A 22954-nucleotide genomic window follows, 5' to 3' on the forward strand; every position below is an offset into this window, starting at 1 on the left:
TCCTCCCCCTCCCTCCTTCCTCCTCCCTTCCCCCTCCTCCTCCTCCCTCCCTCCTTCTCTCCTCCCCTCTCCCTCCCTCCTTCCTCCTCCCTTCCCCCTCCTCCCCCTCCCTCCCTCCTCCCTCCTCCTCCCTCTTCTCCTTCCTCCTCCCTTCGCCCTCCTCCCTCCTCCCTCCTCCCTCCCCTCTGCCATGGGTATCAGTTTTTGTAGCTTGCCCTGTGACCCACATTCCTCCTTCAAACACCCTGCTGCCGTCCGGCCCACGTGTTTGCTCTGTGGTCTTGGACATCGGAAGCAGATGTGTTAGAACTGTGGGCAGACGGATGGGGAAGGGGAGGTTCTGAGTAAGGGCTCGAGAGACACTGCAATTTAAAACATAAAACAAGCACATGAGCTTTAGTGGAGGGATTTTGATTGTGCAGATGCCTTTAAAGCTTTTTCTTGTTTTATGGTTGTTGGCTGTTTTCCCGGCCCTCACGCACTAGCGGTTAGCTAAATGTACTTTGAAATGGTCTCGTTTTTTTATGCGGCTTCTCTGCTCTTACCTGGATTCTTCACTCTTCCTTGAACTTGTGAGCAAGTATTGATCACGTGCTGTGTGCCTCAGACGCCGCTGGTCGCGACGGGGAACGGGAATGGGCTTTGACAGCCTGGGGCTACTCCCCAGCAGACTTTAACCTGGCCGGGGAAGCCACGGTCAGAAAATTCGTGGTCCGTCTTTGGCATCGAATTGGCTGACCCTTACCCTATGATTTGTTACTTTCCCGGGAATCTCTGGCTTTCTGGTGTTTCTGTTAAAAATTCCATAAATCCCTGTCACTCAACTTCCTGACTGTAGGGTTGCTGACCCTGGATGGTCAGTTCCTGTCCTGTGGTCATCCCCACGGGTCATCCCCACAGGTCATTCCCACGGCCATGCGGCCCTGCCCTGCCCTCGTGTGTGTGTGTGTGTGTGTGTGTGTGTGTGTGCGTGTGTGTGTGTGTGTGTTGGGGTGGGGGGTAGATGTAGTCTGCGAGTGAGGTCCGGTGAGGAGCTCCTCGTAAGTCCTCCTAGGTGTACCGCTCCTAGAATATCGTGTTGAGGGTGGCATCTTTTTGTCCCCACAAACTCATATGTTGAAACCCTCATCTCCGGTGTGTTGTGTCAGAAGGGGGGGCCCCCGGGAGGTAGATGCGGTCTGAGGGCGGAGCCCTCTGGGTGGGATAGGGGCCCCTCTCCCTCTCTGCCGCACCCGGGACACTCGAGAAAACAGCGGTCCTCGGCAGAAGCACCCTCGCCGGCTCCCCGATCTTGCGCAAGTGTGGGAAGGAAACGTGTGCCGCTCAGGCGGCCGGGCCGGCGGGGATCTGTTGCTGCAGCCCGGGCTAAGGGGACTGTCGGGCACAGGTAAGTGCGGTGTTCTCTCCCGGGACAGGCCGGCGCCGCCCCCTTCAGCCTTCTGTCCCGGTTTGTGTTTTCCCTGGAGCTCCGTGTCAGGCGTGTGAGCTCCGCAGGGGCTCACCTGTGCAGATGGACTGCCAGGACGGACTTCGGCCACCTTGCTTCGGGAAGCGTCTTCAGAGTTCGGGTTGGCCATCATCGCAACAAAATCGGAGCGGATTTCAGAACCTCGCTTCCTGGCGTCTCTTCCAGCTGCTGTGTTTTAATTTTATGGGCTGGATTTTGTGCATTTTTTGCCCCTAGTGTTAGAAGGATGCGCTAGGCCGTGTCTGATGCAGGAATGATCTACGTGGTCATAGTGCTGTGAACTTCACATGCGTTTCTTCAACGGTAAAGGAGAAAGACGTTGTGTTTTTGAATTATGTTAAATGTTGTGATTAAAAGTAATCATAGCTGCGCTGACGGCCTTGAAAAGCTGGTGTGAGGGACTTGCACCCGGGGCTGCCCCCACCCCCCGTCAGTGAGTATCATGCCCTGTCTCCTGGCGTCCGCGGTCATTCCCACGTGGCGTCCACGGTCACCCCCATGTGGCAGCGATGTTCTCCTCTGTATAAGCACTTGAGGGATTCCTCAGGGAGACAGGAACCCTGAAAACTTTTCATCTCCACGGCTTTACCACGGAGGTGATGGGTTTGTGATCTTTCATCAGTGACTCACGTGTGTGTGTTATCAGCTGGGGTGGCTTTGGCTGCAGGTGACAGGACACTGGCTCAGACTGGCCGGCACGTGATGACATTACGTGACATCATAGGCAGGAACCCCCCCCCCCCCCCGTCACTGTGTCAGCCGCGTCCTTGGGCTACGAAAGACGTGGGCATCCTGCCCCAGACGGCAGTGTCTATCCTGGGCCTCCTCGAGCCCCGGCCCCCAGCAGGCCGCTTCCTGTCCAGCTGGCACTGCTGGTCACCTGTCCGTCCCTCCATCAACAGGAAGACACATGGGCTCCGGCAGCCACAACAAAGCAGCCCAGGCTGGGGGCCGAAACCACAAACCTTATTTGTCACAGCTCTGGGGGTTGGAGTCCAAGGTCAGGGCATCAGTGCAGGTCCTGGCGAGAGCCCTCTTCTGGCTGTGTGCTCATGTGGCGGGAGAGAGAGAGACCACAGGGAGAGGCAGCGGTGGGGGGGTCACGTGTGTGCCGGTGCCATCGCGGCCCGCACTCACCTCCTCGTACCCGGAGGCCCCGCGGCCGAGCGGGGAGGACAGACATTCAGCGGGAGAGGGCGCCCGCGCGTGGTGGCTTGGAGTGGGTATGGGGCAGCCACAGACACAGGTGCGGGGCCTCTGGCGTCAAATTAACGGGGCCTCCTCTTCCTGCAGTGTGGTGTGGGAGCCCACGGGGGACGGGAGGAGAGTCATCTCGCTGGCCGACAGCCACATCCTGCTATGGGACCTGCAGGAGAGCTCCAGCCAGGCCGTGGTGAGTGACAGGGCTACGGTTTCCTGTGTTCTGTCGTTTTATATGTTTATTATATTTTATTTTAAAATATTTTTAGTGTTTATTTCTGAGAGAGCGAGGCGGAGGTGGGGGCTGGCGGGGGAGGGCAGAGAGAGTGGGGGACAGAGGATCTGAAGCAGGCTCTGTGCTGACGGCAGAGAGCCCCATGCAGGGCTAGTTTAAAAAGTTTTTTTTAATGTTTATTTATTTTTGAGAGAGAGACAGAGCATGAGCCGGGGAGGGGCAGAGAGAGAGGGAGACACAGAATCCGAAGCAGGCTCTAGGCTCCGAGCTGTCAGCACAGAGCCCGACGCGGGGCCCAAACCCACAAACTGCAAGATCGTGACCTCAGCTGAAGTCGGTTGCTCAACCTCCTGGGCCACCCAGGCGCCCCTTAAAGGGTTTTTTTTTTTTTTAAATTTTTAAATGTTTATTTATTTTTGAGAGAGACAGAGACAGAATGTGAGTGGGTTAGGGGCAGAGGGAGAGGGAGACACAGAATCTGAGGCAGGCTCCCGGCTCTGAGCTGTCAGCACAGAGCCCGACTTGGGGCTCCGACTCACAGACCGTGAGATCGTGACGTGAGCCGAAGTTGGACGCTTAACCGGCTGAGCCCCCCAGGGGCCTCAACGTGTTGTGTTTTTAATGGGACCTATCGGCTGAATTGAGAATACACGTCTTGGTTCGGGTGTGCTAAGAATCCTGACGTTGGTTAGGAAACGCTTAGTGCACGGACAGAGCCAGCAGTCAGAGAACTGTGTGATTGGCTGTCTCCAGTGAACGCTGTCTGGGACCCGGGCACACGTAAGACTCAGAGCCACAGGCTGACACATCTCTGCCCTTTGGCCCATTTGCCATCCTGACGCATTTTCTCATTTCCAGTGTGTTGTCTTTTCCACGAACGGACACTGGAAGTCTGGTTGGAATCCTCTTTTAGGTAGGAGCGGTCATAAAACGCTGATTTCCTGGTGCTTGTGACCTGTCAAGTTTCTGCGTGAGTTGTAAAGAGGGACGGTGACCTGTGACCCACCTCCCCTGTGGCCTGTGACCCCCTGTGGCCTTACAGCTGGCCTTCTGCTCACACACGTGCTCGCACCTTCTCACGGTTGTAGTCCTCGGACCGTGCACGTGTGGGACAGAATGTGAATATTGGCCAGAGTCCTCCAGCCGAACGGGACACTCGAGGGGGACCTCGTGCCCGGGCCGTTCCCTGTGGACCTGCAGGTGTGTGGGGAGCTGGCCCCTCACCCCCTCCTGTGGCCTTGCTATGGAGTCTGGGTCACGGGCGCAAGCCGCCTCCCGACCCTTCCTCCCACGCGCCTCTCGTGGGCGTTGCTGCAGAGCGGACGGGGGGCAGGAAGGGGCCAGTCCGTTCCCGCTGGACTGCAGGGGCCGGAGAGGCCGGGGCGGTGACGGGCCCTGCACGCGTGTGTGCGTGCGCTCCGTGCCTCCCTGCCCCCTCGGCAGCCCGTCCTGAAGCCAGACGGGGACGCCTCCCCGGACCCTCGGCCGTCTCGGAATGACGCCATGTAGGGGGATTGATCTGTGACTTATTTTCTGCAGAGACCAATTTAGGCTCCTCTGCTTCGTTTTTATCCGCCGTCAGCAGTTCTGTCAACGGCACTTTGCGGCCCTCTGCCGGGTGTTTAATACGGAAACCTTCCTATGGATCCTGGCCGCCTTCACACGTTGCTGGAGGGTATCGTCTGCTGCGGTGAATCGAGTCCTGTGCTCGCTCCATCATTACCTTTTGCAATTAAATCGGAGGTTCTTTGCCGTTTGTAATCATTAGCAGAGCCCGGGGGGGTCTAGGGGGAGCTTCCGTGGGGTCCCGGCCCTGCCGAGGGCAGAGGGGACGCCTCCCTGTTCTGGTTCCCGCCCCTCTGTCTCCAGGGCCCGGTGGCTTCCGGCAGCGGTGGGAACAAGCAGCTTCCCAGGTGCAGCGAGCGAGCGGCCGAGCAGGAGGACGATGGGCGCCTTCAGAGCTGACTGTCCTCTTCCTTCCGGCCGCGCGTCCACGTGAGGGCTTCTCGAGGATGTACCCGGGGTCACCTGCTCGGCTGTATGCACCCAGGGGCACGGACATTCAGGAGTGCCTCTCTGAAGGAAGAGAGCGGGCGTCAGGGACACAGTGTTGGTTCAGAAATGTGGTCTGAGGTTGAACGCGCACCGGGAGGATCGCCTGCACGTACACGGAGAGGAGCTGGTGGTGACGGAAGGTCACTCGGTGCAGCTCAGGGCGCGTCCGCTGTGCCAGGAAGTAGACAACACGCGTTTCTCCTTGGGGACGGGGAGACAGGGACTGCCAGGTGGCAGCTGGGCTGCCCTCAGGACGAACACACCAGGTGGCCGGGGCCTGGGACTCCCGGCCCCGGTGTCCCCCTCTCCCGTGGGAGCCCGGCTGTCTCCTGCCGCGCTGTGACCCCTCCTTGCTCCCGGCCTGCGTCCCCAGATGTGTCCCCGAGCAGAGAAGGAGGCTTGTGAGGCCATTGTCATCTCCGATGCCGACTGCTCAGCAGCAGCGAGGCCGCGGGCCAGCGGGCTCCCCTCGGAACCCGTTCTCCTGTCCCGGCTCTGCCCTTTGCTGACGCGGCCCAGCGCGGGGACCTCGCTCCCGGCCCCCGGGGTGGTGCGGGCAGATGTGGCCACTCCGCCCCACGCCGTGTCCCTTTGCTCTCTGCCCTTTCGTGTTGTCAGCGGGACCTCTTGCAGACGGAAGGTTGTCATCTTGTTTTTAATAGACCTAAGTTTTGGAGAGGTTTTAATGGGTCCCCAGCAAAATTGAGGGAAGGGAACAGACACTCCCCCCGACCTCACGTGCACACCTCCCACCATCTGCGTCCACCCCAGATGGACATGTGCTGCACTCGCGGGGCCCGCTGCACAGAGCTGTGCTCCCTCGTCCCGTGTCCAAGGTCTCCGGTGACGTGGTGGCTCTTTCCCTGTGATTAGAGAGGAGGGTCGAGCACCCATTGCCCAGAGAGTGCGGATCCGTCCCGCGTGCCTGTGGTCACGCAGCAAGTGTGGACGGCAGGTGCTGAGGACACACGGGAGGGTTGGAGAGGTCCCCAGACACCCACCACGTGGCTTCGAAGCCGTAACAGGGCTCACGAGGTGTTTCCACAAATCTTTGTCCCTCGCTAATTGTAAAGCAGTCCACGTTCATGTAAAGAAAGACACAGACCTTGGGGTCACAGAATTCGACTCCCTCACTTGACAGTTGAGAAAAGTAAGACCCAGGGAGCCAGGGGACGTCGTGGAGGCTGCAGGGTTTGAATGGCAGATTGGGGACTGCGGTTGTGACGCCGCACGAAGTGTTTGCTGTGGCCCCGCGCGCGTGCCTCTGAGCCACGTTTGCGCCCCCCCCCCCCCCCCCCCCCCCCCCCCCCCCCAGGGCCCGAGCCTCGGCGCCTGGCTGTCCCCACCGGCCCGTCGCGGTTTGTCTGCGAGGGCGGATGTGATGTTTGGAAACGGTCAAGATTTATTGGGAGGAAGATCTTGTAAATAAGGTAGCTGCCCAGGCTTTGTAAAACTGGTCCGTGCAGCACAGGTTACAAGTCTGGAAACTGGTTTTGTGGTGAGCCTCATGCAAAGCAGTCCTACACAGATGAGAGCACTCGCTGCTTGCCTACAGTCGGCGGGGCGGGCGGGGCTTCAGGCAGCGGTCACCGCGCTTTCTGTCTCCGGATACTTGTTTTTAGAAAAAAGCCGTCTTCAGGAACACACGGGGCAAGTCGTTTCCTAAGTTGCGTATCTCATGTGGCATGATAGCTACACATGGCTTTGATTTTGTAAACGTCGGAGACAGCTAATATTCTTTAATCTTCCAGTTAGATCTTGGAAGAAATCGCCAAATACAAAGAGCTAGGCATCGGTGTCTGGCAAAGTGTTTGCTTCCCAGGTTCTCAAAAGACTTCTTTCTAGTAAGAGCGGATGATAGAGGAGAGAGAGTATGTTGTACACACGGGTGTATTTAAGGGACGCAGCTGCTGCGGCCGGGGGAGCGAGGCGTGCGAGCCTCAGTGGTGCCAGGCGGTGAGCCCTGCCGCGCGGCCCGGGGCTGTCTGAAGAGGGGCACGTGGCCAGGCTTTGAATGCAGACGCACGGCCTCTGCCTTCCTGCACTTGGCCGCCCGGTTCTGGGGTCCGCAGTGTATGGCTGATTGAGTTTCAGTTCCCAGGCTGGCTTTGCTGCGATGGGCTGGGCCGGGCGTGGGCCGGCAGCCGTGCAGAAGGGAGCCCTGGCAGGCACGAGGCACACGAAGGACACACTGAAGGCCGTGGCTCTGTGGGGTGGGGGTGGGGTCCAGGCAGCCTCCCAAGCTTTGGAGTCAGGTCCCTTTCCCGCCACCCACAGGGTGACCTCGGTGAGTTGCGTGGCTGCACTGGCCTCGGTGACCCCATCTGTAAAGTGGGGACCGGTTTCCACACGTGTGAAGTGGCCCTTACGTGAGGACAGCAGGCCCCTCGGTGCCTGGCACACAGGCCTCACTCGCCTGTTGGCCGCACGGTGGGGGTGGGGGTGGGGGTGGGGGTGGGGGTGGGGGCCGGATGAGCGTCTGGGTGAGTGGATGGGTACGGCGGCCGGAATACGCAGTGCTTAAACCTGGGCTGTGGATGAGAGTCGCTGACTAGGATCCCAGTGCGAAGGCCAGAGGTACAGGGAGAGAAACCGAGACGCCGAAAAGCAGTCTGTGTTGACTTGATAATTAAATTCCTCCCCTCAGAGCCAGCAGGGGGGATCACAACTCACACGTGAAGGGCGCGTGTGTGATCGCTGCACTGCTTCCGGGCTTTTGAGCCCACGTTACGTACAAGCTTCCCCCTCTGCAAAGATTGGCCTGTGATTAGATCTCTCTCTCCAGCGGATCGCCGGAGTGTGGTTGGCGCGACAGGAGCATTGGTTACGTTCTAGTCCGTCTTGGTCAGGAAATTGAAATCTGTGCTCACAACCTTTGCGGTGTCGAGTGTGGAGCTGAGGTCAAGACTGCAGGTGTGGGAGCAGGACGCACGGTTTCCTCTGCAAAGAGAGCTCAGGTTTTAGAGCAGCAAAGGGGCAAAAGCCCTCGTAGTTCTGTTCTTCCTGCAAATAGAGTGCTGTTTGCAATACGCTAAAAATAACTTTAAAACGGCCTCAGATTCCCTCCCCGGTGCTGGCACCTAATACCCTGTGTGCATTTTCAAAGACAGGCTGGCTCTGGTTCCCAGGAGGCCAGCTCCGCAGAGCCTGGAACGCCTTCTCCCGGGGAACAGAGTCCCCGCAGCAGTGTGGGGCCCGTGCAGCCACCCCCGTGACCCTGGACAGCTTGGGGCGGAGGGGTGGCAGGACCCCCCCTCTGCCTTCTTCAGGGCCCCTGTGCACACCAGCCTCGCGGCCAGCCCTCCTCTCCCATGCCTCTTCCACGTCTGAGGGCAGTGACTGGCTGGGGCTGTCCTGTTGAACCCATTCCCGTCACCCCATCGACCCTGATGACTCACCCCACGCCTTCTGTCCACCCCTGAAGACAGACCAGGGCTCCGGGCATTGTCCGGGCCCTGGAGGCTCTCATTTAATTTCCATGGCCCTGCGGGGTGGGCTCCTGAATAGCTCTGGTAACTCTCATGGGAGAGTTACCAGAGGGAAGCCAGGCTCGAGGGGACCATGCCACTGGCCAGGTCGCTTGGAATCACAGCTGGGGCTCATGCCCAAATCTGGGGCTGGAATTTCCGGCCTGAGAGAGGCAGGGGACACCCGATACTCGAAGGAATGCCCTGTTGGTGTCGTCTCAAACGGGCACTGTAGGCGTGCCAGCATGCGTTTGGCTGCAGGACAAAAGAAATGACTTAAAGACTGAGGGAGTTTGCTGTCTGATGTGACAAGGAACGTGGCTATAAAGCAGCTCTGGGTTTGTCAGTCCAGTGTCTCAATAGCATCAGGACCCAGCCACTTGGCACACTTCTCTTGTGCTGCAGTCACACGGTGCTGCTGTCTCCCGTCACGCTCGCAAGGTGACTGTGGTGGCTCCAGCCATCGCATCCAGACTCCCGCATCATCCACAAAGAGCAGACTTCTTGCCTGCATCCTGTTTGTAAGGAAAGCCCTTCCTGGAAGTGTCTCTGTCCCGTCTTCAGACACCGCCACCTGCGCCTGCCGAAACCAGTCGCCGGCAGGGACACAAGCCTGTCACGTGTGCCTTAGAGCAGCCCCCCAGTCCCCGGGGTGGGGAGGGGCCGCAGCCCTGCCATTGCGTCCCTTGCCGCCCTCCTTCCACCGGGGGGGGGGCGGTGGGGGGTGGCCCTTTCTCAGCCACTCGCCCGGCATCTTGGTCGGTGGCCCGCACGGGCCTCTTGTCTGCTGTGCTCCTTCCGCCGAGCCCGGCGCCTTGTCAGCCCGGGGTCTGGGCACAGACAGTGCGGCTGTTGTGTCTGGAAACGCTTTGCCGGCTCTTCTTTGTGCCCACGTGGCCGCTCACGGCAGCGCGAGTCGCAGAGTTTTGTTCGCCAGACTTGTGTTTTGTTCACAGGCTGGGGCGGGTTCCGTCTGTGAAGAGAGGTGTGGGGGGCAGCTCTAGTCCCTCCCTCTGGAGCAGGAGGCTCGGGACGGGGTCGTTGTTGTGAGTGTTGAAGAGCGGGGTGCGCGTGAACTGCACTCTGGGGTTCCTGCACAGCTCTGTCTCCGTGTCACCAGGAAGCCTAAGCGTGTGCTCGGTCAGCCTTACTTAGAACCTGCACGGCGAGGTCTCCTTCCGGCGGTCTTGCAGAGGGACCTCGGGCACGGCGTTCCCGCTGTCCCGGGCGGATCGTGCGCTAGGGAGCGCCTAGGTCCTGTTCCTGCCCCACCGCTGTGTGAGACACGGGGCGTCGCCCACCCTCTCTGGTCTCAGATTTCCCGGCTTGACATCAGGGGGCTAGACCGGCCCATCGCTCGTGGTCTCCCCTCTCCTCTGGCAGGCGCTCGTGTCCCTTATCTCTAACAAATGACCGGGAACGTGGCTGCCTCCCGGAGCCCCCACCTGGCACGACAGTTTCTGTGACCGTCAGGGACCTGGAGGCCGGCCACCCCTGGCGTCTCTCAGGGGCCGCGTGCAGGAGTCAGTGTCTGGGTCTCAGCAGAGGACTCGACCGGGGCGGGGGTTGTGCCCCAAGCTCAGGATACCGTTGGCCTGGGGCCTCGGTTCCCTGCACGCGGGCATCTGAGTGTGGCCGCCAGCCTCATCGAAGCCAGGGGGCAGTGGGGAACCTCACATGGTGTAGGACGCCCCTCGGCACAGAGGGCTCTGTCAGTTTGAAGGCCAATACCTAGGGAGGGCCCTGCCCACCACGGGCTGTCCAGCCTCCTGCCCTCAGGCCATCGGGCTGACCTTCCACGGACCCTGCCCACTCAGCCTACACCGTCTCCCCTCTGCCCTTTGTCCGGTCAGGATGTGTATGTTTCCCGTCTCTGCCTCACTGTGCAGGAATCCCTCCTGCTTTCACCGATTTGAGGTGTGTGCGGCCCCAGAGGCCATCCCGGGTCCTCGCCGTGCCTGGCCTGGTCCCTCCAGCTGGCCCAGCGCTGTTTCCTCTGGGATGTCCGGATTTCCATTGTAATCTCTCATCCTGGCCGTGCCACGGGCTGGCTGGGGTTTCCTTGCAGTTATTACACGTCTGTACCTGGGTTTCCTCATCTGGGACGTGGGTCTGTTAGCACGTACGTCGTGCGGCTGCAGTGACCTCACCAGGACAGGACCGCGCGGTAGCTGATAACCAGTTAGCGTTCCCACCGGAGCGAGCCTCACGTGGAGCGCTCACCTCTGCAGCAGGGGGGTGTGGTGTGGGCCGGGTCACCGACCCTCTGTCCACCTGTCCCTCTGCCGTACTCGGCGTGGCCGGGGCCACTCGATGTGCTTGCTGACGGCTGCACCGCTGGTTGCTGGTTGGTTGATGGATTAATTACCAGCTGCCTTCAGAAAGCTGGAGGAGTCCGGAAGCTGGAGGCCGCAGGCTGGTTCTGCGGAGTGAGCTTTGGAAGCAGACGGTGCTCGTTAGTTTTGCCGATTTAACCTCTCCGAGGGGCCCTGATGGAATCAGAAGGGACATGAGTGCCGAGGGCTCGGTGACGAGGCTCAAGGGTCATCCGTGTCCGGGGCGATGCGGTGACGCTTCCCCACCAGCCTGTGGGCAAGTCCCCCAGTCGGACGTACATCCCCTTCTTCTGAAGGTGTGACCTCGCGTCTTTACCTTTCTAAAGCCCGCGGTGACGAGCCAGTCTGTGTGACAGAGAACCAGGGAGCTGTGTGTTGACTTCATTGTCCTGCTTGCTGATCTGATCTAACCCGTCCTCGGCAATGTGGAATAGCACCCGGAGAAATCTTGTTTGATTGATTTGTTTTTTTCCCTAAAGGAGAAACTGCGAGCATACTTCTTAGCCAGTGCCGGGAGTGTGGCGGTTGAAACCGGCTGGCCCGGCTGAAGCCCCCACGGGTCTCTGGCGCCTGGTGTGGAACCTCAGCGTCCAGGCCGCGATGCCCCCTGCGAAGCGGGCACCTGTCTTCGCCTCCCGCCTCGTTCTTACTCACGATCCTCCGTGGCGTGGCATCTAGGTCCCCGTCGTGAATCGCCCGCCACCGTTCTGTGTCGTCTGTGGCTTGGTGGGGGTGGCCTGCGTGCCCTGCGGGGTCCCCCGGGGGTTCCGTGGGGGGCTACCTCCCACAGACCCTCAGGCCTCGTGTTCCCAGGGGCCCCGGCGCCCCGGCTGCTGAGACGGCCCAAGAGGAGCTGTGAGGTCTGGTGCCAGAGCAGGAAGGGCAGAGCCCCGCCCCTTCGGCTAAGTGCGCCGTCTGTTGTCCCCACGCGGTCCGCGTGTCCTTGTCACCCCGCCTGCTTGGCCGCCGCCCACTGGTCCTGGTGGCACCTGACGGACTGGGCCGGGCCACGTCCCTCCCCAGGAATTTCTCAGAGAGTCTCAGGGTCGGCCTGGTCTTCTGTGGGTGTCTGCTCTGGGTGCCGCTGCCCCTGCCTGGGGGCTGGAGAGAGCCAGAGCAGCTCAGAGCGGGTGCGGACAGGCACAGGGGTGAGGGGTGAGGGGCTCTGGTGTGAGTCCCCACGGATGCTGTTCCCGACGTCGCCCCGAGACGCCCCGGGTCCCGGCTCAGCCAAGGCCTCCTATTCCCAGGACCGCTCTGCCCCTGGTGACCCCTCGCCTGACCTTGCTCTTCTGCCTGTGGCCCCGAGCCGCTGCCCTCGGTGTCCCTTCACGGCCCCCAAGAACTCCCGGCACACGTGTGGGCCTGCGTCCACTGGACCAGCAGTGGTCAGCCTGGGAAAGCCTTGCGTTCATTCTCCACGTTCTCCCGTCGTGAGCTCGTCTGGCCTCGGCCTCTGTCCCCAGCCACTCCCCCGTCATTTCTGGGCACACCCCGGGCCTCCTTGGGAGATGGCTGCCCCCTGGGTGCTGTCCTGCCCTCCGGCCGCGTGACTGTGGTCCTGCTGTCCCCAGAGCGCCGGGCTGGTCGTGGCTCTGCTTCGTGCACGCCTCGTCAGCACTGCGTCCCCGTGAGTAGGACGGACACAGTACCTATTTCTTTTCTTTTTTTAAAATTTTTTTTCAAGTTTATTTATTTTGAGAGAGAGGCAGAGAGAGCACAAGTGGGGGGCAGAGAGAGAGGGTGAGAGAGTGTCCCAGGCAGGCTCCGTGCTGTCAGCCAGAGCCGGACTCGGGGCTCGAACTCGTGGACCGTGAGATCATGAGCTGAGATCAAGAGTCGGATGCTCAACCAACCGAGCCACCCAGGTTCCCCCTCCCCCTTTTTAAAATTTTTGGGGGGCGCCTGGGTGGCGCAGTCGGTTAAGCGTCCGACTTCAGCCAGGTCACGATCTCGCGGTCCGTGAGTTCGAGCCCCGCGTCGGGCTCTGGGCTGATGGCTCAGAGCCTGGAGCCTGTTTCCGATTCTGTGTCTCCCTCTCTCTCTGCCCCTCCCCCGTTCATGCTCTGTCTCTCTCTGTCCCAAAAATAAATAAACGTTGAAAAAAAAAAAATTTTTGGTTTTTTTCACAGTACCTATCTCTTGCCTGGAACGGAAGTAACCCTTTAACTTTGTGCCGAGAGAGGATTAATAGGTTGTACTTGCTGCCCGTGAAGGCGGAGCAGAGACCTCACCTGGGGTGTTGTAAGGCAAAGGCCCAGCTTTGCCAAGGAGAGGGCTTGGGGGTGGGCGGGGGCCAGGCCCGGAGCAGCTGGGTGGGGCCGAGGGAAGGACTCCCCTAAACCCGGGAGGCGCATGGTAGTGGTGGCGGCTTGGGGGCCTGCGGGGAGCACGGGCACTGACCGCCCGGATGTGCCCGGGGGGACATCGTGCCCGTGTACTGTCTTAGAGACGCCCCTGCTGTCCCGACTCAGGACGCAGTGGGCACTGGGCGCCGGGGCGCGTGTGCCTGGAGCAGCCGTGCGGACCTTGCCGGCCGGGATGTGGCCGCCGGGGAGGCCAGGTGACTGAGTGGCTGGGCGGTGCTGCCTTCGGGCTGGAGCAGGCCAGCCCGGCACACCCTGGCAGGTCTCATTCAGCACGGGGGCTATTCATATGCTTTCTATTTTTGCCCTGCTCGGTTTTCTAGCTTTTTCCAAATAAGGTTCAAACGTTTTTGCCTTTTAAGGGGAGGTGACAAAGACAGAACTCCCTAGTTATTTTCCATAATGTCCCGCGCGTGCAGGATGTCCTCTCAAGCTTTGTGAAAAAAGGTTCACGTTACTGTTTTTCTCTTCTTCCCTTGGAACACCCCCCAACTCCCAGCTGGCCGGTTCGGCGTCCCTGGAAGGGAAGGGACAGCTGAAGTTCACCTCGGGACGGTGGAGCCCTCACCACACCTGTACCCAGGTGGCCACCGCGAATGACACGACCATCCGAGGGTGGGACACGCGGAGCATGAGGTCAGTGGCTGTTGTGACTCGTGGGTGTGCCCTGGGCGCTGCCCCCTCTCCCCACCCCTCCTCATCCACCAGGGGGCGACTCTGAGTCCGGAGTATTTGGGTCACACAGCGTGTGTGCATGTGCGCTTGTGTGTGTGCGCGTGTGCCCTTGTGCGTGTGTGCGCTCTTGGTTTTGCGGGGGGCCGTAGCCCTCGCTTTGTCTCTCTGCCCCGCCTGGAGCTGGAAGACCCATCACAGTGGACGGGGTTCCTCAGCTGTTACTGTTCCGTGTGGATGTCCCTTGACTGGTGGCAGTTTGCACTGAAAACTAGGACTGGGCTTGCGTAGCTCCTCGCCAGGGGCAGGGTGGCCGCTGGGCTCCTGGTCCCCGCGATTAGCGAGCACACGGTGACAGGTGCAGCCCCAGGTTCAGTTTGGGGAGGTGCCTGTGACCGTGTCTGTGCCTTTAAGACACACGCCTCCCGGGTAACCGACTTTGTCATTTAAGTCATTATGCGCCGCAGCCAGTGGTTCTAATGGAACAAATAAGAGTGATTTTTCTGTTCCAGGTGTGGTTTGATAGGCAAAGGAGTGATGGGGTGCACATCTGTTGCCGTGGCAACGGGAGCCGTGCAATCGTTCTTAAGATACAGTTTACCCCTCAGCACACCGTCATTTATCACCGAGGCGCAAATAGCTTGTGTTGCCTTCAAGGGTGGGGCACAACTTTGAATGTAGTTCTGCGGCCCCTCTGGAAACTCGGGGGCTAATAAATAATCAATTGCCACTTCCTCGGGGTGTGAATATTGCTTGAAGCCGGAAGCTGGAAGCCGAGGACCACGGGCCTGAAGGACGTGCCGCCTGAAACCCGTCTCTGTGGGTCCCGTGGCCTCCTCGTCCTCTGTTTTCACGCTTCCTTCAAGGGCGGGAAGAACGACAGTCTCTGGAGACCAGAAACTCCGCGGCTGCTGTTGGAGAGCCCGGACGGAGAGCAGGCAGGGTGTGGGTGGCGGTGCCCCGTGGGAACCCCCTCGCCCCGGTCTTCTCCGGGGACGAGCCCCGCGCCGTGCTGACTCAGTTCTCCTTCTGCCGACGGCTCTGGTGTTCGCCTAGCCGGGGTGCTTTTGATGTTGTTTTTGGAACGTACTGCGCTTTCGTGCCAAAATCCCTGCCACCAGGGCACACGGAAAACCCTCCATCAGGGCTCCGCACACGTGCGGCTGTCCCCGCAGTGCCCTGGGACCTGCCACGGTGGTACTTTCATACGTTTGCCGGTTGCACGTGGAAGGTCTTCGGGGTGGGCTGTCTTCTTTTAGGAAAAAATATTAGGGTGTTGGAAAGGTGCAGGATACAGGAACCGTCTCAAGGTTTAAAGTGGTTTAGGGCCGGCAGGCCCGGCGTGGGAGTAGATGGAAGGGAATGACTTTCCCCACCTCGAGGGCACGGGCACACGTGGCTGTCAGATGCGCAAGGAGATCCCACCCGCCGGCTCACCAGCGAGGAAGCCGGGGGACTGGGGACGGGGCGTGGTCACAGGCGAGGCCCGGTCACAGCCAAGCGGGGATGCGCTGAGAGCACCGTGGGCGGCGGTGACCTCGCCGCGTCCATGTGGTTTCAGCCACCCTGCAGCCTCCCTGGATGCCCTGCCCCTCGCCTTTGGGTGTCTGACATCAGAAGGACTCCTCGTGTGGATGGAATGTTCTCATTTCCCACCCTGGGAAGAGCAGCTTGGAGCAGTGGAAGTCAGGTTTCCGTTGGGTCTGTGCATACACGTGTGTGTGTATGCACGTGAGTGTGTGCCCGCGTGTTTGCACGTACAGATGTGTGTGCGTGTGCACACGAGTGGATGCACCTGTGTATGTGTGTACACGTGCGTGCATGTCAGTGCACGCACACTGTGGACGCACGTGTGTGCAGATACGTGCCTACGCGTGCAGACGTAGGTGCACGCGTGTCTGCGTGTACAGATGTGTGCGTGTGCACACAAGTGGATGCACCTGTGTATGTGTGTACATGTGCGTGCATGTCAGTGCACGCACACTGTGGACGCACGTGTGTGCAGATGTAGGTGCACGTGTGTCTGCGTGTACAGATGTGTGCGTGTGCATAAGAGTGGATGCACCTGTGTATGTGTGTACATGTGCGTGCATGTCAGTGCACACACACTGTGGACGCACGTGTGTGCAGATGTAGGTGCACGCGTGTCTGCGTGTACAGATGTGTGCGTGTGCACACGAGTGGATGCACCTGTGTATGTGTGTACACGTGCGTGCATGTCAGTGCACACACACTGTGGACGCACGTGTGTGCAGATGTAGGTGCACGCGTGTCTGCGTGTACAGATGTGTGCGTGTGCACACGAGTGGATGCACCTGTGTATGTGTGTACACGTGCGTGCATGTCAGTGTACGCACACTGTGGACGCACGTGTGTGCAGACGTAGGTGCACGCGTGTCTGCGTGTACAGATGTGTGCGTGTGCACACGAGTGGATGCACCTGTGTATGTGTGTACACGTGCTTGCATGTCAGTGCACGCACACTGTGGACACACGTGTGTGCAGATGTGTGCCCATGCGTGGGTGCACGCGTGTCTGCGTGTACGGATGTGTGTGCGTGCACGTGCCGCGGGACCGAAGTGTCTCCTGTGTTGCACTGGGCCGTGGTGGAGGTGCCCCCAGCGTCAGTGCCACGAGGGGCCGTGAGCGGATGAGGGACGGCCCAGCCGCAACAGGCCCTGTCTCCTTCACTGCTCTTTATGCTTTTCCAGTTTTTTCTTCCGTGCCCGTGTCTGTGTCTCCCGCCACCAGCACCGCGGTGCTCCCGCTCTGCCGCCGACCTTTTCCTTTTCTCTCTCCGTGTCCTTCCAGAACTCGGTCGGCTCTCCTCCCGTCTCAGTCTGTCCCCACTCCTCAGGGCAGGGACAGCCCCTCTGACTCGCTTTTGTTCCCGAGGTGCTAGGTCACCTTTGTGACAGTTGTGAACCAGTGTCCCTTCGTCAGCTCGGGGGGAATCGCAGGTGTGCTCCTGAGGAAGCCTCGGCCTGGGCTCCGCCGGGAGAGGCGCTGAGCGGGGCGCCCCGGCCTGCAGGCCCGTGGTGGGACCCGCGGTCCCTGGAGACTGGTCCTCCCTGGGGGAACGGGAGGCGGTGCGAGTCTGGGAGTGGAGTTTCCGTGCCCGCATTGCATTCCGTGTGCGCCCCCCACTTTCTCCCGCAGTCAGATCTACTGCATAGAGAACGCCCACGGGCAGCTGGTGCGGGACCTGGACTTCAACCCCAACAAGCAGTACTACCTCGCCAGCTGCGGGGACGACTGCAAGGTCAAGTTCTGGGACACCCGAAATGTCACCGAGCCCGTGAAGACCCTGGAGGAGCACTCGCACTGGTAGGGACTGGCTGGGGCGGGGCGGGGCGGGGGCTAGAGATCCGGCTGCCGGGTACTCTCCCGTTTGGAAAGGCCGCTGTGAACCGCTCAGTCGGCCCGGTTTTACTTTTCCTAAAGAAGCACTCATCCCGGATCCCAACGTTTGGGATTTATCAGCGTAGGCAAAGAAGGAAAACGTTTCGTCTGTGTTCTGTGGAAGGAGAGCCAGTTGAGACACGCAAACACAGCGTGCGTAGCTGTTCACGCGTGTTGTTTGCGGTGCCGGGAAGCTGCAAACGGCCCGAGTGCCCATCAGGAGGGGGCCGGTTAGTCTGGCCGGCGGGGGCTGTGCAGCAGGCGAGGCCAGGAGAAGAGCTGTGTGCGCGGGCGCCGAGGGTCCCCGACAGTCGTTCCCGAGGCGTTTAGTGTTTACCGTGTGTCTGGTACTTTGTGAGCACTGAGAGAGCAGCTCTAGGCCAACGTGCGTGCCGTGAGCTAGTTTTCATTCCAGTGAGGCGTGTGTGTGTTTGTACACGTAACTGCCTGTGTGTGACTGTCTACGTGTGTGCATGCTTGTGTGTTCACGTATGTGCGTGTGTGTGCATGTGTTCTTGTGTGTGCATGCTTGTGTGGACATACGCCTCTATACTTTGCCCTTGTGTGTACATGTGTGCGTGTGTGTGTACATGTGTGCGTGTGTGTGTGTGCATGTATGTGGAAGAAGCATCTAGAAGAACAGGATTGCTGTCAGGTGTCCTTCCTCAGGCCAGGGTGGGCAGGTCACAGGAGAGTTGGCTTCTCATGGTCTATATCTGAGTTCTTTGAATTACTTTCCAGAAGCCACGTTTCTGCAGTCAGAAAATTAAAAACCCGAACGCTGGAGTAGAGTTTGCCAAAGTCAGCGAGCGGCTGTGATTGCTGTGGTCGAGGGGACGCCCGTCCTCCGGCTCGGCTCACCAAGCTCCCTGGGCGGGCACGTCGGTGGCGCAGACCCAGAGCACGCTCGCGGCCCCGTGGCAGCGGTTTGTGGACGTTGCCCTGGGGTCTGGCTGACCTGCCCTCTGCTTCCGGCGCAGCCCTTGAGCTGAGGGTTTTGGGTGCTTCCGTTCGGTCCCGTGTCTGTTTTCCGGGACTTCAGAGAAGGTTTGGGAGAAACTCGCAGTGAGCTCAGCCGTCTGCTGAGACCTTCCTAACGCTGCACTATGCAGTCTGGGGTCGGCCGCCTGACAACCCCGCTGTGACCCCTTCCGGGAAGGTCCGAGCGCTGCTAGACCCGCCTCCTTGCCTCGCAGGGTGTGGAGCGTCCGCTACAACCACTCGCATGACCAGCTCGTGCTCACGGGCAGCAGCGACAGCAGGGTCATCCTGTCCAACATGGTGTCCATCTCCTCCGAGCCCTTCGGCCACCTGGTGGACGACGACGACCTGAGCGACCAGGAGGAGCGCCGTCCGGAGGAGAAGTAAGGGCACAGGCTCCCTATGGCGCGGGGCTTCCTCTGCCCGACCGCCGCGCGGTCCTGGTGGCTCGTGGAGGAGGCGTCCGGCGGGTGGTCGGGGAGGGTCTTGCCACTGCCCGCTTGCGGGTCACGGTTCTGGAGGACGTCGGCACCCGCCGTGGGGAAGTCGGAGTCGGGTCACGTTGGCTGATGTCTCCTCGCGTGGGTCCTAGAGGAGATCTTTCCGGTGTCTTTCCGTCTCCTGACGGCCGTCACCAGTCTTTAAGCGTGCTCTCCGGACTCGATCCCTCCACCGTCCCCGTGAGCGAGAGATCGCCGTCGGCATCCCCTCCGCTGGCGTGGATTTGAGACGTGTGGCTCAGTTGGTGGCAGCGGCCCTCGCCGTGGCGGGCGTGGACTCCAGGCCGGCGCTCTCAGCCCCGACCCCCAGCTGTTCCCCTGCCCTGCTTCAGCCCGAGGTTGCACACGGAGTGTGGTCAACCTTGATTCCCCTCGTAACAGTCGCACCTCCTGGTTGCACGTTTCCAAAACACTCCTTCCTGCGCTGTTCTCCAGTCCTGACCGCACCTGCTCAGACCGGGGCTCATGCTCCCGAGAGCGGCCCGGCTCCTGGGGGCTCGGGGCTCATGCGGGTCGCGCTCCTGGTTAGTGCCGAGCAGGGGTGCCCCGACCCCAGGCTCGAGTCGGAGCCTCCGGCTGTGAGCAGGGTGCGGTTGCGGCTTCTGTCAACAGCGCGGAGTATAAAGGGGGACATTTCTTGTTCGAGGAGACTGTTGTCCGTGCGGGGAGCTGCCTGCAGAGGTCCCGTGTCCCAGTTCCCGGGGGGGACGGTGTGGAGTGGGCCCCGTCGAGCCCTGCCGTGAAGTAGGGCCGGCCCTTCTGTTGTGAGGTCCTTGACCGCTCCGTCGTTCGAGTTCTTCCTGCAGCTACCTGAGCTCGGCCTAACTTCACTTTGAGACCAGACCTCGGTGCTTGGGGCCTCTCCCACCTTTGTCTGTCTCGTGGCTGCAGGTGTTCTCTGTTCAGGCATGTGGAGCCGCACTACGGGGACGCAGGAGCGGTCGTTTGGGGCAAGGACCGGCCGACAGCGGTGCCGCTGGCTTTGGCGCCCCTCGCCGGGACAGCTGTGCCGGTGCCGGTGGGACTCACGGCGTGCTGCCCTCCACTCGGGCGGCTGCAGAGAAGCGCCTGAGCGGGGAGGCCGGCAGACGCGGGGACATCATCCCCAGGGTCCCCAAGCCTTCCTGCTCCCGTGGTCCGTCCGCGTGGCTCACTGAATTCAGGAGAACAGAATCCCCAGGAGGGTTTTCCTGCGGCGGGTGTAACACGCCCCGCTGGGGCACGGCGGGTCGGCATCGCCGGACGGCGGGCAGGGCTGCTGCGTGAGCGGGCCAGGGGGCGGGGTGGGGGGGGGGTTGGGTCACGCAGAGCTGGATGCTGCTCGCTGGGGAGCGGCACCCTGCAGCGTCCAGGAGCGTGGGGTGCCGTCCGAGTAGACGCTCCCCGCGAGACGGGAGAGAAGCGCCTGAGGGGCCCCTCCGAGTGGAGAGCGTGCGGCGTCCTGTCATCGTGGGCACGCGGGGTCTGCGCTCCCCACGCGTGTAGCGTGTCTGGTCAGGGTTCCTGAGAAGGAGAGCCGCCACCCCGCTTCAGAGGGCGGTGACACGGAACCCCGGCCGAGGGCGTTGCAAAGCCACACCGGCCAGCTGGGAAGGGGCCGCGCCGGCAGTCCCCAGGGTCCTTTGCTTCTCGTCACCCTTCGCTCAGCCCTCACGGTTGTTTCCTGGCCACCGTCCCCTGAACCGTGGCCCCTCGTAGACTCCCCGGCACCTGCTGTCCCACAGCCAGAGAAAAGAGTGTCCCCGGGCGTAGCGTGGATTGCGTCCGCCTCCGCGGGGGGCCCGCTCCTCACGGCCGGGTGAGGGTCTCTGTGCTCCGGGAGGAGCGGCCCCCCCGGCCCCCGCAGGACGCGCCCCCGCCTCGCTCATGCGTGTCCCTGGTGCCTTGCAGGAGCCAGGAGCCCCCGCAGGACAGCGTCATCGCGACCTACGAGGAGCACGAGGACAGTGTGTACGCCGTGGACTGGTCGTCCGCCGACCCCTGGCTGTTCGCCTCCCTGAGCTACGACGGGAGGCTCGTCATCAACCGGGTGCCCAGGGCCCTGAAGTACCACATACTGCTGTAGCGCGTCCCCGGCCGTCCTCGGCCGGCTCCCCCCCCCCCCCGTCTGTTCGGAGGCGGCTGTCCCCACAGGCCGCCCTCCGGGAACCGGCCTCACCTGCGTCCGCCGCGGGAGCCCCCGCGGCTGCGCAGCCGGGCCTCCGCGAGGGGCCCCGTCTCTGGGGGTGGCGCCAGGACGTGCTGCCCGTCGGTCGCCGTCGGCCTTCTCTGGTCTCTTCGAGGGTGCTGGGAGGGTCACTTAAAGAAAATAGTATCTGTTTCCGTAACATTAACTCCCGTTTCTCTTGAGATTAAAAGTAAAATGAGCAAGGCCACGCGGCCCGGGCTTCTGGCTCATTCTTCAGGAACCCTGCCCCGCGTGGCCCTGTCACCTGCTCTCTGCTCATTTTCTCTGGGCCTGACCCGTCCGTGCGCGGACCGTGGTGTCTGCGTGGCCAGCTGGGGGCGCTGACCGTGGCCGGGAGTGAGTGTCCCCCGTCAGCCTTGGCCGCCGATCCCGGGTCCTGCCCACGTGGTGCCGATGGCACCGGGGGAGGCAACTTCTTGTCCCCCAAAGCCACACGCCTGCCCTCGTGAAATCCCACGCCGTGGTGCTGGCCCCCGCTCCTCGGTGAGGCGGACACGGGACGTGTGGACTCGTGCCCGGTCCCCTGCCGTGGGCCCACGGGTCTGTGCTGCCCCCGGGTCGTGAGCGCTGGCTCGGAGGTGTGCAGCCCACCCTGCCCCTGCATAAGTGCCTGGGGGGCTGGGACACGAGACAGGCCCCCATTTTCCGAAAGCACAGGAGATCCGCCACGTGTGTGTGAGTCCTTCAGCCGGAACGAGAAGGCCCATCGGAGCTGCCCCGACGTCCCCCTCCAGGTTCTGGCCGCGGCGGGTCCGGGCCAGGAGGGTAACCTCGCTGCTGCTGCTTCTGCGTAGTGTGCCTGCCCCTCCGTGCGGCCCTCAGGGTGCCGTGCACCTGCTTCCCGGGCGAGACCGTGTTTGCTTGAGAGAGGCCGGCCGAGCCGCCCGTTGGATCAGGGACCAGAGCTCTCTGGACTCAAGAGCACACGTGGGCCCCTTGCCACATGGTGCTGACCGAGGTGGCGTTGAGATGCCGGGAGGGGGTCAGTTTCTGGATGGACCTACGGTGGGGCCGTCAGTTTGCTTTGCTGACAGATTACAAGTAGGTGAGAGGCCAGGACAAGAGTCAGGGAGGGCCCAGCGTTTGGTCAGAGCGACCAGGACGGTTGCGGGACAGGAAAGACCCGGAGAGGAGCAGGGTGGGGGTCGGAGATGGGAGCTGCCTGCCAACTGCGATCTGTTAGCTCGAGACGCCCGTGGAGCCCAGCGGCCATGCCCACCGGCATTTGGATACTTGAGCCGAGCTTCTGGAGGGGTCCGGGCTGGCTGCGTGGGGAGCGGAGTCTGTTGTCGTGGCGGCCGCCCCGGGGCACCCGCCGTGGGGTTGGGATGGGGAAGACCAGGGCCGAGCCCCACGTGGGGCCGGGGGCCAGGGGCCTGTGGGAGAGGGAGGGGAGCACTAGGGGAGGTGCACGCGACCCAGCCCGTGGCACGTCCCGGAGGCCAAGTGAAGCGGGGGGAGGGCCCGCCGTCAGGCTCTCGCTCTCGCACAGCTGCGGGGTCTGGAATGGGGGTCTTGCTTCCCTGGGTTCTTCCATCCCGTGTCTCTGTGGAGACCGCAAACGCCCGGACGCTGATCTTGTGTCTGAAGATAAAATACTCATAGGACACGTGGAGGGACGCTTGAAATACCACTTTGGTTACACGTCGAGTTTTTGTGGCATTTGTGACAAATGCAAACTCTCAACTCCCTTAAAGCGTCGGAAGCCAGAGCTGAGTCAGTTGGTGGGGGTGGGGGTCTCGGGCGTTAACAGCAGTAAATACGAGACGAGATCCATTCACTCAGTCCCTAAGCTGACATCTGCCTCTGTTAGCTTCTGTGACGTCCTTTTGCCTAACACAAGAGAACTAGGAAAGCCACCCAGAACCCCCAGGGGTCAGAGCTGGTCCCCGATCCCCCACGCGGTGAAACCATTCTGCACTTTGCAGCCCCAGGAAGTGATGGCGAGGTGATCGGCTGGTGTCCGTTGAGTCCTGGTGGCCTCACAGGGACGCGGCCTGCAAGCTGTGACCCGAAACGCCACCTCATAGGTAGGAGCACCTCGAGAGTGGCGATTCAATCAATCAATCGATCGATCAATCAGT

At 61.4% G+C, this 22954-nt stretch overlaps 1 protein-coding gene across 9 annotated transcripts in view; it reads left to right on the forward strand.

Moving 5' to 3' along the window:
* EIPR1 (EARP complex and GARP complex interacting protein 1) overlaps nt 1–21057 on the forward strand; it is a 121295-nt gene extending 100238 nt beyond the window's left edge. For 8 of the 9 annotated variants that reach the window (XM_011281345.4, XM_011281346.4, XM_019827971.3 and 5 more), the window contains 5 exons: nt 2762–2861; nt 13627–13763; nt 16959–17126; nt 18398–18565; nt 20573–21057. In XM_011281345.4, the coding sequence (XP_011279647.1) occupies nt 2762–2861; nt 13627–13763; nt 16959–17126; nt 18398–18565; nt 20573–20747 (748 nt within the window). In that variant the 3' untranslated portion in view covers nt 20748–21057. The remainder of the gene's footprint in view (nt 1–2761; nt 2862–13626; nt 13764–16958; nt 17127–18397; nt 18566–20572) is intronic. The other variant, XM_045055026.1, reaches the window with a different exon arrangement.
* The last annotated feature ends 1897 nt before the right edge of the window (nt 21058–22954 follow it).

This window comes from Felis catus, chromosome A3 (assembly GCF_018350175.1).
Source record: "Felis catus isolate Fca126 chromosome A3, F.catus_Fca126_mat1.0, whole genome shotgun sequence".
NCBI classification, from domain to species: domain Eukaryota; kingdom Metazoa; phylum Chordata; class Mammalia; order Carnivora; family Felidae; genus Felis; species Felis catus.